We start from the raw sequence: 14,614 nt of genomic DNA, 5'->3' as shown, positions 1-14,614 counted from the left end.
ATGTGAGGCAAGTCGGAACCTAGCCTTTGGCCGGGCGAAAGTTACGATACAGTTAGAGCTCTAGTCTGTCTGCCATAGTACTGCATGGGAGGTAACGGGTGGTTATCTGCTCATGGGTACTCAGCTTGTTTTGGATGTTGGGTGGCGGGTGGTTACCCAACATCAGCGGTATACTAAGTGAGGGGTAACAGATGTGTACCAGCGCTCATTAGTTACCATTTTGTGAAAGTATTAGAGTAACCAGATGGGTTGCTCGTTTTCTCATGATTTTCTTTATACTGTGTTGATGTGGAGTTGTGTCTTTTATGAGACGAGAGTTATTTTAATATTTTACTCATACGAGCTGTAAAGCTTACCGGGTTTGTGTTGCAATCCCGGTGCACCAATTTCAATGGTGTAGGGGATACTTCCGCAGGTGTTGAGTAGTGGTGATTGAGTGACGACTCCGAAGACTCGAAGTCGATCGCATCCAGTCGTAGTGAGGTTCCATCGTGGATTATGTGTGAGATTTGGTGTGATTTTATTTGTGAGGTTGTTGTGAGAATTATACAATTCCAATTGTTATATGTTGAATTATCATTTGGTTTGTAATAATCGGCTTGACTGAGTTATGTTTTAAACTCAGAGGTGATCCGCTGTGACATTAAAATGATTTCGAATTCATTGAGATTATTTTGTGCTTAACGATTTTAAAATTTTGAGTTTTTTAAGCTCGAAATTTTAGGGTCGTTACAAATAAATTAAGAAAATTACTTAAGAGGAACACTTGCTACTATGTTTTTTTGTTTTTTTTTAAAACACGTTATTAATTTATATATTTATTATTTTACGTAATATGGTATGTTTAAAAATATTAAAAAATATAAATAAATACACATAAAATAAAAAAATAAATGTGTACATATAAAAATATATATACACAACGCACTATAATTGAATGAGTGAGTATGTTGAATATATAATTCGAAATATGGTTAAATATGTAGAAAAAAGATGTAAATAAATAATTTGATTAAAAAAATAATCTTCCTTTTAAGTAATATTTTTATTTTTTTAAAGAAAAATATAAATAGAAAATGACAATATTGCCATGTGCATGTGACATAAAATTAGATAGAAACAGTTAATTTTAATAGATGGGTGCAAATCGGTAATTTTTACCAAATTTAGAAGATAAATTAACTTAAATACAAATTCAAAATATAAATTGACAGTTTTAATTAAATTTAAGATGTATTTTGATAATTTTGCACTAAAACACATCATCTATGTCATAGTGGAGCTATTCGTTAGAATAAAAAATGCTGACGTTTAGATAATTTTACCTTCAAAACGCATCGTTTCGCTAAGGCCGGGAAATTGAAATAGCAATGAAACACAGAACACTCAGACAGAGAAAAGGGAGCGAAAGCATCAACCTCTGCCGCTCTCGGATCTCATCTTTGAAATCCAAACACACCCTTTTGCTCCCTCTGCGTCTCTCTAATGGAGGCCATTGAAGGTTTCATGATATCAACTCAAGAGTTTTTCGACAACCTCATCCACCGCCGCGCCAAATCTCCACCTAGCCGGAATCCGGTAACGAAATTTCACCCTAAATACTCTAAATTGGGATTTCTAATTGTAATGGGTCTTCAAAAGTTGCATGCTTTATTCAAAGTTAGAATCTTTTTGTATGTTTTTGATGTTCAGATTGAAATACTGAAGCGACTGCAAAGAGAGACATTTTCAGATTTGATGAGATTGAGAGATAGGCAAGACAAGGTTGAGAGAATGCTGGCCTTATTTGGGCCTTCCAAAAGAAACCCATTTCAAGGAGGCAACACCCATTTGAAGGGAGAGGTTGATTTCTTGGGGGGTTTCTTGTGGAAGCATAGTAATGATGATGGGGGTCTTCAGAATTGTGAGGCTCTTAGTAGAGCTGGAATTAGAACTGGAGTTGATTGTAGGTTGAGTTTCGAAACTGCAGTGAGGGAGAGTGATGCTCTTGTGTGTGAGTTTTTGGCCGGGCAGAAGCACAGGAGTGATGTTTGTGATGTTTCAGAAAGTGCCGTTTATCTAGCTAAGGTGTGTTATACGGCAAATGTGAGCAATTGGTTGTCCTGCCTTGCTATTCCAGTGGGATCTCGGTGCAGGGATGTTGCGGTTCTTACTAGTCCTTCTCATCAGGTATTGTTTGCTTTTGCATTGATTGATGTCAATGGTGGTCTGGAAACTATGGATTGTTTTCGTGTTATTGGTTGGTTTTCAATTTGGTAAGAACTGTGTGCAGCTCAGGGACTTTTGAATGATGTTCAGGTGGTAATTTCATAAAGATTAAGGTCATGATTCATGAGAGAGATGTCTCCCTGAATTCCTAATGATGATATTGGAGTGTGTTCAGGTGCTTATTTAACATAACAATAATGTCATAGTTCATGAGATAGATGCTAGCCTGATGATTGTGTCTAATTGCTTTGAAGACAATAAAGGCTGTTAATACTAAATAGTAGATTAAAAGTAGAGACTGGTGAATAAATTAAACAATTCTCTTTTAGTTTTGTTTGAATTGGTCAATGCCACCACATCTCATTGTTTGAATTTGTTGTGGCAATCATGTAAGCTCTGCTTTTTTTAACGAGTAATGTCAACCATATTATGAGGCATGCTGCACACTCTATTGTGTTGACTCTGTTGTTTCAGCGCCAAATATGATACTCCAAACATAAACATGTTCTGGCCTTGTGTATTTCCTTGTTGAAACTTGAAAGTTACTGGTATAGTCACTTTTGTCAATCAGTCTCTTTAGTAAATCAAATTGTTTTTCCTGGCAGGGAAAGGGCCTAACTGATCGATCGTCATTCGGACCACCTTTGCTAAATGAGCATAATGGCAGTGCAATTGGCATAACGGTGAAAAATGCAAATGTAGTTGTTGCTTCATTGGCGCAGTCTGTATCAGGACTTGGAATGCAAGTAGGTTTAGGTGGGCACTGCTTTAGCACTTTTGCGCAAATTGTCTGCCAACTTCCTGGAAACACCAAACTCTCGCTTCTTGGTCTTCAACAAATGCCCAAATCATCAAGTGAATGTGTCAATCACAAAGCTCTTTCCGTCTCATCAGCCACTTCGGAACACTATGCATCCCGTTCGACAATGGTTGAAGCATCAGCTCCACCATTAAGAAAAAACTCACAAGGATACGTATCAGCAACTGGATCCATTGCGCTGATGTTAGAATCTGAAGTTGATGAGACGACAAAGATCGGGGGTTGGGTTGAGATGAAAAAATCAAATCCCAGGCATGTAGAATGGGCCGTTTCTGTGTCTGATGACTCTGAAGATTCAGTTGGATGGGGAATGAGTTTAAATGGGATGCTTGGAGGTCCAAATAGCTGTGACCATTTTCAGATCGAATCCTACTTGAAGTTTAACTTGAGTGAGAGATTCAGTGTAAAGCCTGGTGTTGTACATATAATGGATGGCAATACCAAAATGACTGCCCTTATGCTAAGGTCTAATTGGTCTCTCTGATTGCCAACAAATGATGAGAGCTCTGTCGAGCCTAAGCTCCACTTTTAGAATAGTTAGTGTACTCGGTTCCCCCTATAACTAGTTCTTATATTTTCTTAGTCGCCAACTCGCCATGTTTGTTTTTCTTTTAGTTCTAATGGCCATTAATCATCACACTTGTTATAAGAATCCATCGATAGTGGGTACATTGAGCACCAAAATGATAAAATGAGGTCTGGTAAAAAAAAACCTCACTCAGATCAAAGCAAGTAAAAAGAAGTATTGTTGCAGCTCATGAGCTATGGTTTCAACAGAATTGAAGTGGAAGACGACTCAAAATCAACAGAATTGAAACGGAAGGCGACTCAAAATTGGAGAATGATGCAAGCAATGGCTCAATTCAACCGCCTTGGAGATTGTTAGAGGTCTTAGATCTTTGATCTCCCATTTCGAATGTATTAGCTTTAAACATATTCATTGAGTGCTCAACTTCGTAACTGTTGTTATCGACAGTTTTAGACATTTCTCTCCGGCAATTGTTGGATTGAAAGAAGTGTCGAGGGAAGCTTCGAGAGTTTTGCTCTTTAATACTGTAAACTCCGGATTCTCTAAGAGGTTAGAGGTTTCACTCTTTAAAAAAGTTTATCTTTCATAAAAGAAGAACGCCCATACAACATTTAAGATATTAGGCCAGATGCACCCTCGTTTCAAAGCTAATTTTGATAAAATTCTAGTAAATATTATATGAAGAAAGAGTTACAAAAAGAAAGAAATAATAAGGTAACATTTTAAGAATGGTACATGAGTTTTGCATGACTGAGAATTAAAGTGAACACTGTTTCTAAACAATCAAAATGGTACATGACATATAAAACCCGACCCAATATCAGTACATACCGTTAACTTCATCAACTTTCGTCAAATGTGCGAGGCTAAAATCACTAATTTCAGTTTTTTGCCATTCAAACAATAGTGCAGACCCAATTTCCCTCCGAAACTCTAATTAGTTTCTTTGTTTTTCCTTCCAAACTGTTCTAGTTTTCCCCTCTAAATTAGCAATACTAAACCCAGCAAATAAAGACAGCATCTATATATACACGTTTAATTAGTAAAGGTAAAGATCAGAAGTCTAGAGTGTCAAGGAAATGTATGCAGAAATAAATCATCTAAACCATCATCTCTTTTTTTGTCAATTGAACTAGCCATTTATGGGGCATAATATAGCAACCAAACCAAAACAAAATGTGTAAAATAAATCAAAGTAAAAAGCTGGGAACATGATTTACCAAATAAAAGCATTCTGGGAACACACATATATTAAACATTAATTGGCATTTGACATTTTTTTAAAATCATAAACAACCGGCTGTTACACAAAAGTATGGTATTTGCTAAATTCATAAGAAGGCTAAACATAAAAAAAAAATGCCACCATAACAGTTAGTTTACATGCCAAACAAAATCTAATTCAAGTGAGCTTTAACCTTTAAGCATGGAAAACATAACAGCCTCCCAAAAAGGATTTCAACGAAATCTAGCTTAGGTAAGCTTTAACCTTTAAATGGTCTGCAATGTTGGAATAACAGAAAAAAGAAGTTGACGAATTTACCCTTGCATATTAAATGGAAGATGCATTGAAGTTGACAGTATGCATTGGTATTGGGTCGGGTTTTATACGTCAGACACCATTTTAATTATTTAGAAATAATATTCACTTAATTCTCAGTCATTCAAACCTCATATACCATTATTAGAATTTTGTCAAATAATAAAACAATACACTGGTTTTGGATAAGGCAGTAAAGCTTGGTTGCATGGGTTATGTGGATTCATGTTGCATTGAATTAGGTAACTTCAATAACTTGCAGATGTACCCAATTAATCTGGACAGGTATGCCAACGCGTCGTAGATGCAGCTTTAGGTAGAGACGTAGAGTGGTGTCTACGAGGTTTTTTCCTAATTTAGCCGCATCATCTTGTTCATATTGTTGTAGTTGGTAGATGTTTTCCTTTCACACATTTATGTAGTTGTTTCCCACCAAAGGGAAATCAAATAGAAAGCTTTTACAAAAATGTCTTCGAAATCAAAATAACACCTATTTATGAAGATAATGACTTGTTAACATATTAAGGTCATCTTCAACCCGCTAAAATAACCCCATGGCTAATTGTAATTCTGAAAAGTTAAACTATTTATCGATGTGACACAAACTGTCTCCAACTCATATGGTTAAATTTTTAGTCTTAAATTATATTTTAAGATTTGAGGTTGTTATGATATGTTTAAGTTTCGTATTAGATTCTTATTTTAACTAAATAAGTTATTTTTTATAATTAAGAAATTAGTTCTGACATTTTATTATATATTTTAATTGAAATTATTATTGACTCTCACTTCTATCATTCAACTATATTTGACGTGATAGTATATATTTAACAAAATAAAAAGAAATAAAGCAGTGACATTGCGAATTCATTTACATCTTATGTCAAATAACTAAATAAATAAATAAATATATATAGTGAGGTTGTATAAACCATTTTCTTCAAATATATATATTATTTTTTCAATCTATTCCTAATTTAAATCATCAAAATTAAAATTGATTGTATTAACCAATTAAAATTAAAATTAATTATATCAATTAAAATTATTTGTATTAATCGTCAAAATTAAAATTTATACTAATTAATAAAATTAAAATTGATTGTACTAATTATTAAAATTAAAGTTAATTGTATTAATCATCAAAATTTAAATTATTTATATTAATATAAAGTTATAATTAATTAGATGTAGTTGATAATGAGAATTAGATGTGGGGACCTATTGAATAAACAAATGAAATTAAAACTCACTTAAAAGGCTAAAACAATGCCATTTAGCCCTTAATTTAATGGGGTTGGAGATGAATAGTGCTGAATGAGAGTTTTTTAGCCCTTAATTTAGGTGGGTTGGAGATGGCCTAAGCAGTTAGATTAAACCGTCATTGTTTATGATAATCAAGCTATTACCATGTATGATCATTTTTGGAAACAATGATCTGTTAACCTACTAAGAACAACTAAATTACAAACATAAGATTATGCGCGAACTACAAAGTAGGCTAGAAACTGTACGCCAAATCTTTAATAACAAACTACTAATAAGTACCATACAACAATTTGATTTACAAAAAGCTCACTTCCTAATTTGATATAGCAAATTAGGACTAAAAGTTATAAATAAAGACAACATAATGACAAGCTGTCACATGTCATATGATATTTTACTTTTTTTTACCTATTTTTAGCCCATCACATTTAAGAGAATTTAAATTCATTCTCACTACCACATTTCACATCTACATGTGAACTTGCTACTATCGACTCAGAAAGTAACTGCTATTAATTGTCGATTGTGAAACTAATTGTTACTGTCTAATTATGCAATATGCTATTGTTAAGTATGAAAGTAGCTACTACTACCGACTTGAAAGATGCTATTGTCGGCTGAGAAAGTACATGCTACTATCGACTATGAATCTAGCTGTTAATGTCGATTATGAAACTAATTACTACTGTGTTTTTTTTGTGAGCAAAATTCAAAATTTCTTAAAACATATACAATATGATACTTAAATGAAAGTACATGACATCCAAATTGTCGGTGGTTTGGCCGAAAAGTGAAATTTGCCGAAAAAATTATAAAATGAGAAGAGATAAATTCATTTGATCTGGAAGTGACAGTTGTTAATTTTAACGAAAATAATAGTATTTTAGACATTTTTACATTAATTGCTTAATCATTTTTTGTCCACTCGTTTTTGGGCTTCGACTTATGTCATAATTTATATAAGAAATATGAAAAAACGAGTTTTTAGTTAATTTAAATATATTAAGGTACTATTAAGTAATTTTCTAAATCTTTAATTTCTTCTCACGTCTCACAACTTTCGGGCCAAGGCAACAATTGATGCCAAAGAATTTGCCTTTTACCCCTACAATATGTCATTAGGTTTTCAAACAAGAAAAAGAGGCACATCAAAAAGACAAAAACCAAACACCATTCGAGCAACAATTGACCTAGCCGACTTCCACGTAAACTCTCCCTACTCTTTTCATACCCCAAAACATAAAATAAAACCTCTCACCTTCACATCTTGTTCGTTTCCCAATCCCCCACGTTGGATGACGCATCTCAATTAATATACACACATCTAGATCAATCATAACAACCCCCGATCAGTACCCCCAAGGAAATTCCATGCAACCCGCGGTGACCCTATCACCCTCTCCTCCTCCCCATCTTCTTCTTCAACAAAATCCAATTGACAGGTCATAATAGGAGGTCACCCAAAGCCCACAAACGAAACCGCCGGGTCATTCTATCAGTCCCCTAATTAGGAACGAACAAGTAAAATTACAGATTTACAGTACAAGAGAGTTTGTGTGTTTGGGGAGTTGAGAGTTCTCTTTGAGTTTATTAGTGAGACGACTTGCTAAGCGGTGTGTCTTCAAGTGTCGTGCATGCATTTTATGCATCTGTTGATTTGCATGCACTCTCTCTCTTCTTCTCTCTCTACTAAAAAACCCTTCTCTCTCTCTTCTCTCTCTCTACCAAATACACGTTTTCTTGGTCTTACCCACACCCAAAAAAATACCCAACTCGCCGTTACGTTCTTAAACCACTGAGTTTGACTCGTTTTGTTGCAAGTAGTACTACTACTCCCTCAGACCCATTAAGCTCATCTTCATCACTGAAGGAGTTTGCTTCAGTGTTTGAATGACTAGGCCTTCTCGAGATTTGGGTTTTGCAGATTGGGAGAATACAAGGTTGGTGTTTCGATTAGTTTTGGCTAATTGGGTTTGTTGGGTGGTTTGATTGGTGTAATGTCTTGGTTTTAATTTGTGGCAAAAAAGGGGTTTTAGGGATTTGGATTTTGATTGTGGGTTTTTGGTTTTCAGGGGTTGAATTTGGAGCAATGGCGACCAAGATTTGCATGAATGTGTCGTGTGGGACGAGTAATACGCATGAATGGAAGGATGGCTGGCCTTTGCGATCTGGTGGATTTGCCCATCTCTGCTACAAGTGTGGGTAAGAATTTGGTCTTTCTTTTAGTTTCAAAGTTTTGATTTTTCAGCTAAAGTTTTGATTTTTATGGTGCTTTGAGTTTGGTAGAGTGTTGGGAGGGCATTATGGGATATGTGATTTGGTTCTTAACGTTGGGTTTTATGTGTATTCTGGGTTTTAGATTAAAGTTTTGATCTTTATTTCATTGGGGGGGGGGGGGGGGGGGGGGGTTGGGTCTGGACCAATTGCGGCTGTTCATGAGCTAGCTGCTAGTCTAATTGTCTAAGTGTGTTGATCGCTGCGCCCATGATCTGAGTTTTGGTTTATGACTATAATCCTCGTTGCATTAATTGATCTAAATGGCAAATGTAGAACCTTTAATTATGATAAACACTGTTAAAAGTTCTTTATGAGGACCGCTTTATATTCTAACACAACAGTTCAATTGCTGGAACTTGGTAATGGGATTAGCAGGGTATTGTATGGCTAATTACATCACACAGTCTTAGAGGACGCAATATTGAGCTTCATGTTGTAGGGTGGTCATGTTTTCTATCATCTGCCGTGTTATCAACTTATCATACTATACAGTTTTGTAATTTTTTGTTATGCTGATAGAGCTGATATCACTAGCATTCTTTGATTTTTTTGTTTCAGCCCATTAGGCTAGCTACGTACTTTGAGACTTCCTCACCATCTATCTTTAGTATCTGAGTGTTTGCTTTTATGTTGAATTGTCATCCATAAGCAAATCTTTGATAAACCCAAGCTAATAAAATATATAGCTACTCTGGTTTGTGTTTCATGCATTAAAACAAGGCATTTGTGGTATTTTTAGCTACTAGGCAATCTCTCTATGCATCCATTTACTCTTCATTAGGTTGCTATGAATGCCATAATTCTACTTTGTGTCTTAGACATGTAATTCATTTTATTTAAGTTGATGGAAATATATGTTTGTTTCCGGACTTGGTTTCAAATATTGAACTGTGTACTGCAGAGCTGCATATGAGAAGTCAGTTTTCTGCGATACGTTTCATCTGGGGGAAACAGGTTGGAGGGACTGCAGTTCGTGCCACAAGGTTAACTGGCAGTTTGCTCATCTTTTGATTCTCCCTCCCTCCCTCTCTCTCTCTCTCTCTCTCTCTCTCTTCATTGATTTGTGTCTTTAATTTTTCTGCAGCCTCTCCACTGTGGATGCGTAGCCTCCAGGTCTTTATATGAGTGCCTGGATTACGGGGGTGTAGGGTGCATTGGCTGCACAAACAGTTCTCAACCACGTGTGGTATGAATAAATTCAGGCTTTTAATTATGTGTTGATCTTGTATCATTCATTAAATTTGGATTTTGTAAACACCCGCTATAGCTTTCATAATTTTTATAGATTCAGCAATGCATCTGTTTAATAAAGTAAAAGGGAAATGCACTGTTTATCAAAACATAAACTCTTGATCTTCCATAGTAATATTTAGTTATATTCTTATGTTTCTTCCAGTTGGTTGCTGTGATTTATAATCTATATCTTTCACACACAGAACCTGCACCTAGAAAATGAGATTAATACAGGATTTTTATGGGTCCCTTTTGTGTTGTGTGCAGATCCAGAGGAATGATGTCCTCAATGGTTTTAGTGGACTGACTTTAAGTAATGCTGTTGATCGAAATTCCAGTTCTGCTGAATATAGAGCTGTTGGCGGTACTGTTGATGAAGGAAAATTTTTGCAGTTGTGTGGTACTGTTGATGAGGGAAAGCTTTTGCAATTATGCAAGATTATGGAGGCTAATGAGTCCACCCTTTTGCCTCAATCTCCGACAGGTGAAGAAAGTGTATTTCTTGAATCCACTCTCTTGCCTCGACCTCTGAGAGATGATAAAAGTGAATCCCTTGGTCAAACCAAAGGACAAGAAGTCATCCGTCAAATAGAAGAAGTTACCCCAGGAATTTTTAATACCACTCAGTCGTCTATTGGATCGTTAACGTTCCCAGCCGAATTAGATAATGGTAGAACAATGATAGAGGCCAATCATATGAGTATGCCATCCTCTCAGCCATCTTTACGTATGTCTTTGGGAACCCCATCTGGAACACCAAATCTTGTACAACCCTTTTCTGGGGGCCACGTGGATATAAGAGAACAGAGTAAGACATCTTCTGCCTTCCAACAGGTGCAAAAACCTCGTCCTATTTTGCCCAGACCTTTGAAACCTGCCCTCCCTGTGAGTTGTGAGATAAATAATAGTGCGCGCATTGCAAGACCACCGGCTGAAGGACGGGGAAAGAATCAATTACTTCCCCGATACTGGCCTCGGATTACGGACCAAGAGCTGCAGAAGTTATCTGGAGCGTATCCATAATTTAATTTTTTCTAAAATTGATTTTGTTGAAAATATAAATGACGTTTTATTTATCTTTGCATTTGGAAATAGTGTCCTTACATTGTTTTAAAGTTTGAATTCTACTATTGTTCCATTGTTTGAGAAAGTGCTGAGCGCTAGTGATGCCGGTCGAATTGGTCGCTTGGTTCTTCCAAAAGCATGTGCCGAGGTAAACATAACTATATAGCTTCCTTTAAGAATTTGTATGCTTTTTCAATTATGTCTTATTCTTTTTTGGAAAATGGATGAAGAAAATTTTTCTTTCCCTCACCCTTCTTTTTTTTATGTATATTTCTTCCTAGCCACACATGTATGAACTAGAATTGAATGCAGGCATATTTCCCTCCAATTTCTCACTCAGAAGGCCTTCCTCTAAGGATTCAAGATGTGAAGGGAAATGAGTGGACATTTCAGTTCAGATTTTGGCCAAATAATAATAGTAGGATGTATGTTTTAGAAGGTGTGACACCTTGCATACAGTCAATGCAACTGCAAGCTGGTGATACTGGTATGCCACATTCCATTATGGATAATTTAGATTCCACATATTTTCAGAAGAAGTTCAGACTGTAATTTGTTTTATGTGCAGTGACATTTAGTCGGATAGATCCTGGAAACAAACTTGTCATAGGGTTTCGAAAGGCATCACAGTCTGTAAATATGCAGGTTAAGTTTCTAATTACAAATTGGATGAAATTCTGTTTCCTGTTTTCTTCAGACTCTATTTTTGCCCCTTTCTTTTTGACTGAACGGACATAGTGACATTGATGCACAATTGATTTAGATTCAGGGACCCCCAATGTCAATCCTTCCAAATGGTACACCTGGGGAAACTTCCTATTCTAGTGAGAATCTGGCTACCGGAAGTGGTGACTCTAGTCTCTTCCATTTGAACAAAGGAAGCGAGGATCCTCACTTAAATTCTCCATTAGACCATCATTTGGCCGAGTGGGATACATATATGCACAAAAATGAGAGCAATGGTCACAGAAATGAGGATTTGTTACAGCCAGTACCAAATTCAGAGAAAAAGAGGACCCGGAACATTGGGCCTAAAAGTAAGAGGTTGCTCATGCATAGTGAAGATGTTATGGAGCTGAGGTTGACATGGGAAGAAGCACAGGACTTGCTCCGTCCGCCACCAAGTATCAAACCAAACATCGTTACTATTGAAGATTTTGAATTTGAAGAGTATGATGTAAGTATGTTATTATCGGTGTCCCCATTATTGTAGTCATGAAGGTTAAGAAGCCTTTATGGTATCGGTGTCCCAATTATTGTAGTCATGAAGGTTAAGAAACTTTTATGGTTTCACTGTGTTAAAGCTCAAATTTCCTCAGGGTCTTTAGGCGGTCATTTGATAAATGTTTGTTTGCTTCTTCTAGGAGCCCCCTGTTTTTGGCAAGAGATCCATATTCACTGCCGGGCCATCAAAGTAAGTAATTATGAATTACAACAGGACTTAAGTTACCTTGTTCTATTATGAAAAGATAACTATATTTCTTTCCAGACATCAGTAAATTAATGACAGAATCTTCAAATTCTTTGTATACGTTTTAAACCTTTGTACATAGCCATATACCTTGTTGGTTCATGAATGGTGTATCTCATGGGGTGGCCCATTGTACTGTAGAATGAAGGCTAACTTTTATGTTTAAGTTATGAAAAGCAACTGTATTGCTGAATATTTTCAACTAATTCCAGGAGACAGGAACAGTGGGCTCAATGTGATGATTGCTCCAAGTGGCGGAAATTGCCTGTAGATGTTCTCCTTCCTCCAAAGTGGACATGCTCAGAAAATTCCTGGGATTCGAGCAGGTACAATTTTATTCTTTAAGTTTTACTCTTTAGTCCATGAGATGAAGGATTGATTTTGATTCCTTATATACTCATAGGTCCTCGTGTACTGCACCAGAGGAGATGAGCTCAAAGCAATTGGATAGTCTTCTGAGTTCATCTGTATCCCTTAAAGGTCAAACTTAAACCTGTCTCTTGGGTTCTTATTCTAAGTTCTAAATTTTGTTCAGAAGTTGGTCCTTGGATATAAATCATATAATACTTTCTTATCTATTTATTTATCATCTGTTTTTGGGTCAGTAATGTCCTGTTAGCAGACACAATACATGCATGTGGTCCTTCAATAGAGGTTGTACTTGGGTACACTAAATTGGGGAAAATGGAAAATAGCTGGAGTTCATTGATATATGATTGGGATGTTTGATGCTTTTGTCCTCAAACAATTCTCTATATGCGCTTGCATTATCTGTTGTGTTGATTAAAATAATAACGTTGGATGAAGTTTCTCATAAATACTTGCCTCTGAATGTTGAAGAGATTACTGTCTGATATGATCGTTGGCATCATAATATTACTCCCTGATCCTTTTCCTTTATCTTACATCTTCCCCAGGTTTGAGGAAGAGACGAAAAATCCTAGAGAAGAAGGAAGCTGAAGAACATGAACCCTCTGGCTTGGATGCCCTGGCTAGTGCTGCTATTTTGGGAGATAATGTGCGTGACTCAGGGGAACAATTAGTTGGAGCCACCACCAAACATCCTCGTCACCGCCCTGGTTGTACTTGCATAGTGTGTATTCAACCCCCAAGCGGGAAGGGCAAGCACAAGCCATCATGCAAATGCAATGTGTGCTTGACAGTGAAACGGCGCTTTACAACTATGATGCAGCGGAAGAATGAGAAGCGCCAATTAGAACGCGAAGCTGAGAATTCTCTGAGGAACAATAACAACCACAAGGATGAATCAGAGGTGAATGGCACCACATCAGCAGATACTGCGTTGCATATGAATCACTTGGTAGAGAATTCCCAGAGGAACAATAACAATCACAAGGATGAATCAGGAATGAATGGCACCACATCAGGAGACACTGCATTGCATAGGAAGCACTCATCGGAGAATGGAGCCAGCAGCAGCCATAGCAGAACTCAAGCAGATGCTGCTGAAAGTTCCAGTGCCAGACAAATTGACCTGAATTGCGAACCTTCCGGTTTGTTCCGGAACCCCACACTTCAAGATCTCTTGAAGCTTGCTAAAGCTGCTTCTGCCGCCCGACCATTGGAGAAGTACACGAACGAAACTTCCATCGGAACCATGATGGGCGAGGAACAAGCCGGTCTTGCTTCTTGTTCGCTTACCCAAGCCAATGGTGATAATGACATTGAGAGACGAACGCCAAATGAAGTTCACCTTTCAGCTGTGGCATGGGACTGCCCGAGAATAGGTGATAAGGTTTACCGTGAGACAGATTTAGAGTGAAACAGTCCAAATTCTCACCCGTCTTGTTTCTTGTCCAAGTATAGCAAAGTGGATGGTTCCATACATCTCTACCTCTACACAACCACAGAATGTAATTTCATTTGTTCTTTTTTCTTATCTTCTTTTCTGTTTTCGGGTTCATTAGCCATTTGTACTGTGCATTGCCTTGGCCTCCAAGTCAAATGGAAACCATTGCAGGTCACAGCTGATGCTCTTCATTAGTCCAACTAGTTAAGGAGGGTCTCCATCCAATCGAGTATATGGGATTTAGTCTGTAAATTTGTCCCTCAGCAGTAAACGGCTTTTCTTGTTTCATTGGATACGCGTTATATGACAGGTTTCTGTTACCATCCTATTAAGAATTGGTCCCCATAATCACCAGGCAAGAGTGCAAAACCAATGCTTTGACCCTAGCAGAC

At 36.9% G+C, this 14,614-nt stretch overlaps 2 protein-coding genes across 3 annotated transcripts; both read left to right on the top strand.

The window, feature by feature from the left end:
- The first annotated feature begins 1,400 nt into the window (after window positions 1-1,400).
- LOC126786530 (uncharacterized) lies at window positions 1,401-3,611 on the top strand. Its single transcript, XM_050512377.1, has 3 exons — window positions 1,401-1,578; window positions 1,693-2,169; window positions 2,814-3,611. Exons 1-3 carry the CDS (start codon window positions 1,486-1,488, stop codon window positions 3,510-3,512), a joined length of 1,269 nt encoding a protein of 422 aa, XP_050368334.1. The 5' UTR covers window positions 1,401-1,485; the 3' UTR covers window positions 3,513-3,611.
- Window positions 3,612-7,947: 4,336 nt separating this feature from the next.
- LOC126786522 (B3 domain-containing transcription repressor VAL2-like) lies at window positions 7,948-14,510 on the top strand. Of its 2 annotated transcripts, none has more exons than XM_050512369.1 (13): window positions 7,948-8,306; window positions 8,439-8,568; window positions 9,545-9,626; window positions 9,728-9,829; window positions 10,144-10,889; window positions 10,993-11,089; window positions 11,254-11,428; window positions 11,510-11,586; window positions 11,711-12,118; window positions 12,306-12,355; window positions 12,625-12,738; window positions 12,816-12,892; window positions 13,330-14,510. In XM_050512369.1, exons 2-13 carry the CDS (start codon window positions 8,456-8,458, stop codon window positions 14,193-14,195), a joined length of 2,907 nt encoding a protein of 968 aa, XP_050368326.1. In that variant the 5' UTR covers window positions 7,948-8,306; window positions 8,439-8,455; the 3' UTR covers window positions 14,196-14,510. The 2 variants fall into 2 exon arrangements, with proteins under 2 accessions (XP_050368326.1, XP_050368325.1); XM_050512368.1 differs by having other exon boundaries at window positions 11,705-12,118.
- The last annotated feature ends 104 nt before the right edge of the window (window positions 14,511-14,614 follow it).

This window comes from Argentina anserina, chromosome 3 (assembly GCF_933775445.1).
Source record: "Argentina anserina chromosome 3, drPotAnse1.1, whole genome shotgun sequence".
NCBI classification, from domain to species: Eukaryota; Viridiplantae; Streptophyta; class Magnoliopsida; order Rosales; family Rosaceae; genus Argentina; species Argentina anserina.
The sequence above is the reverse complement of the archived record's forward strand: the minus strand, read 5'-3'. Positions and strand labels throughout refer to the sequence as shown.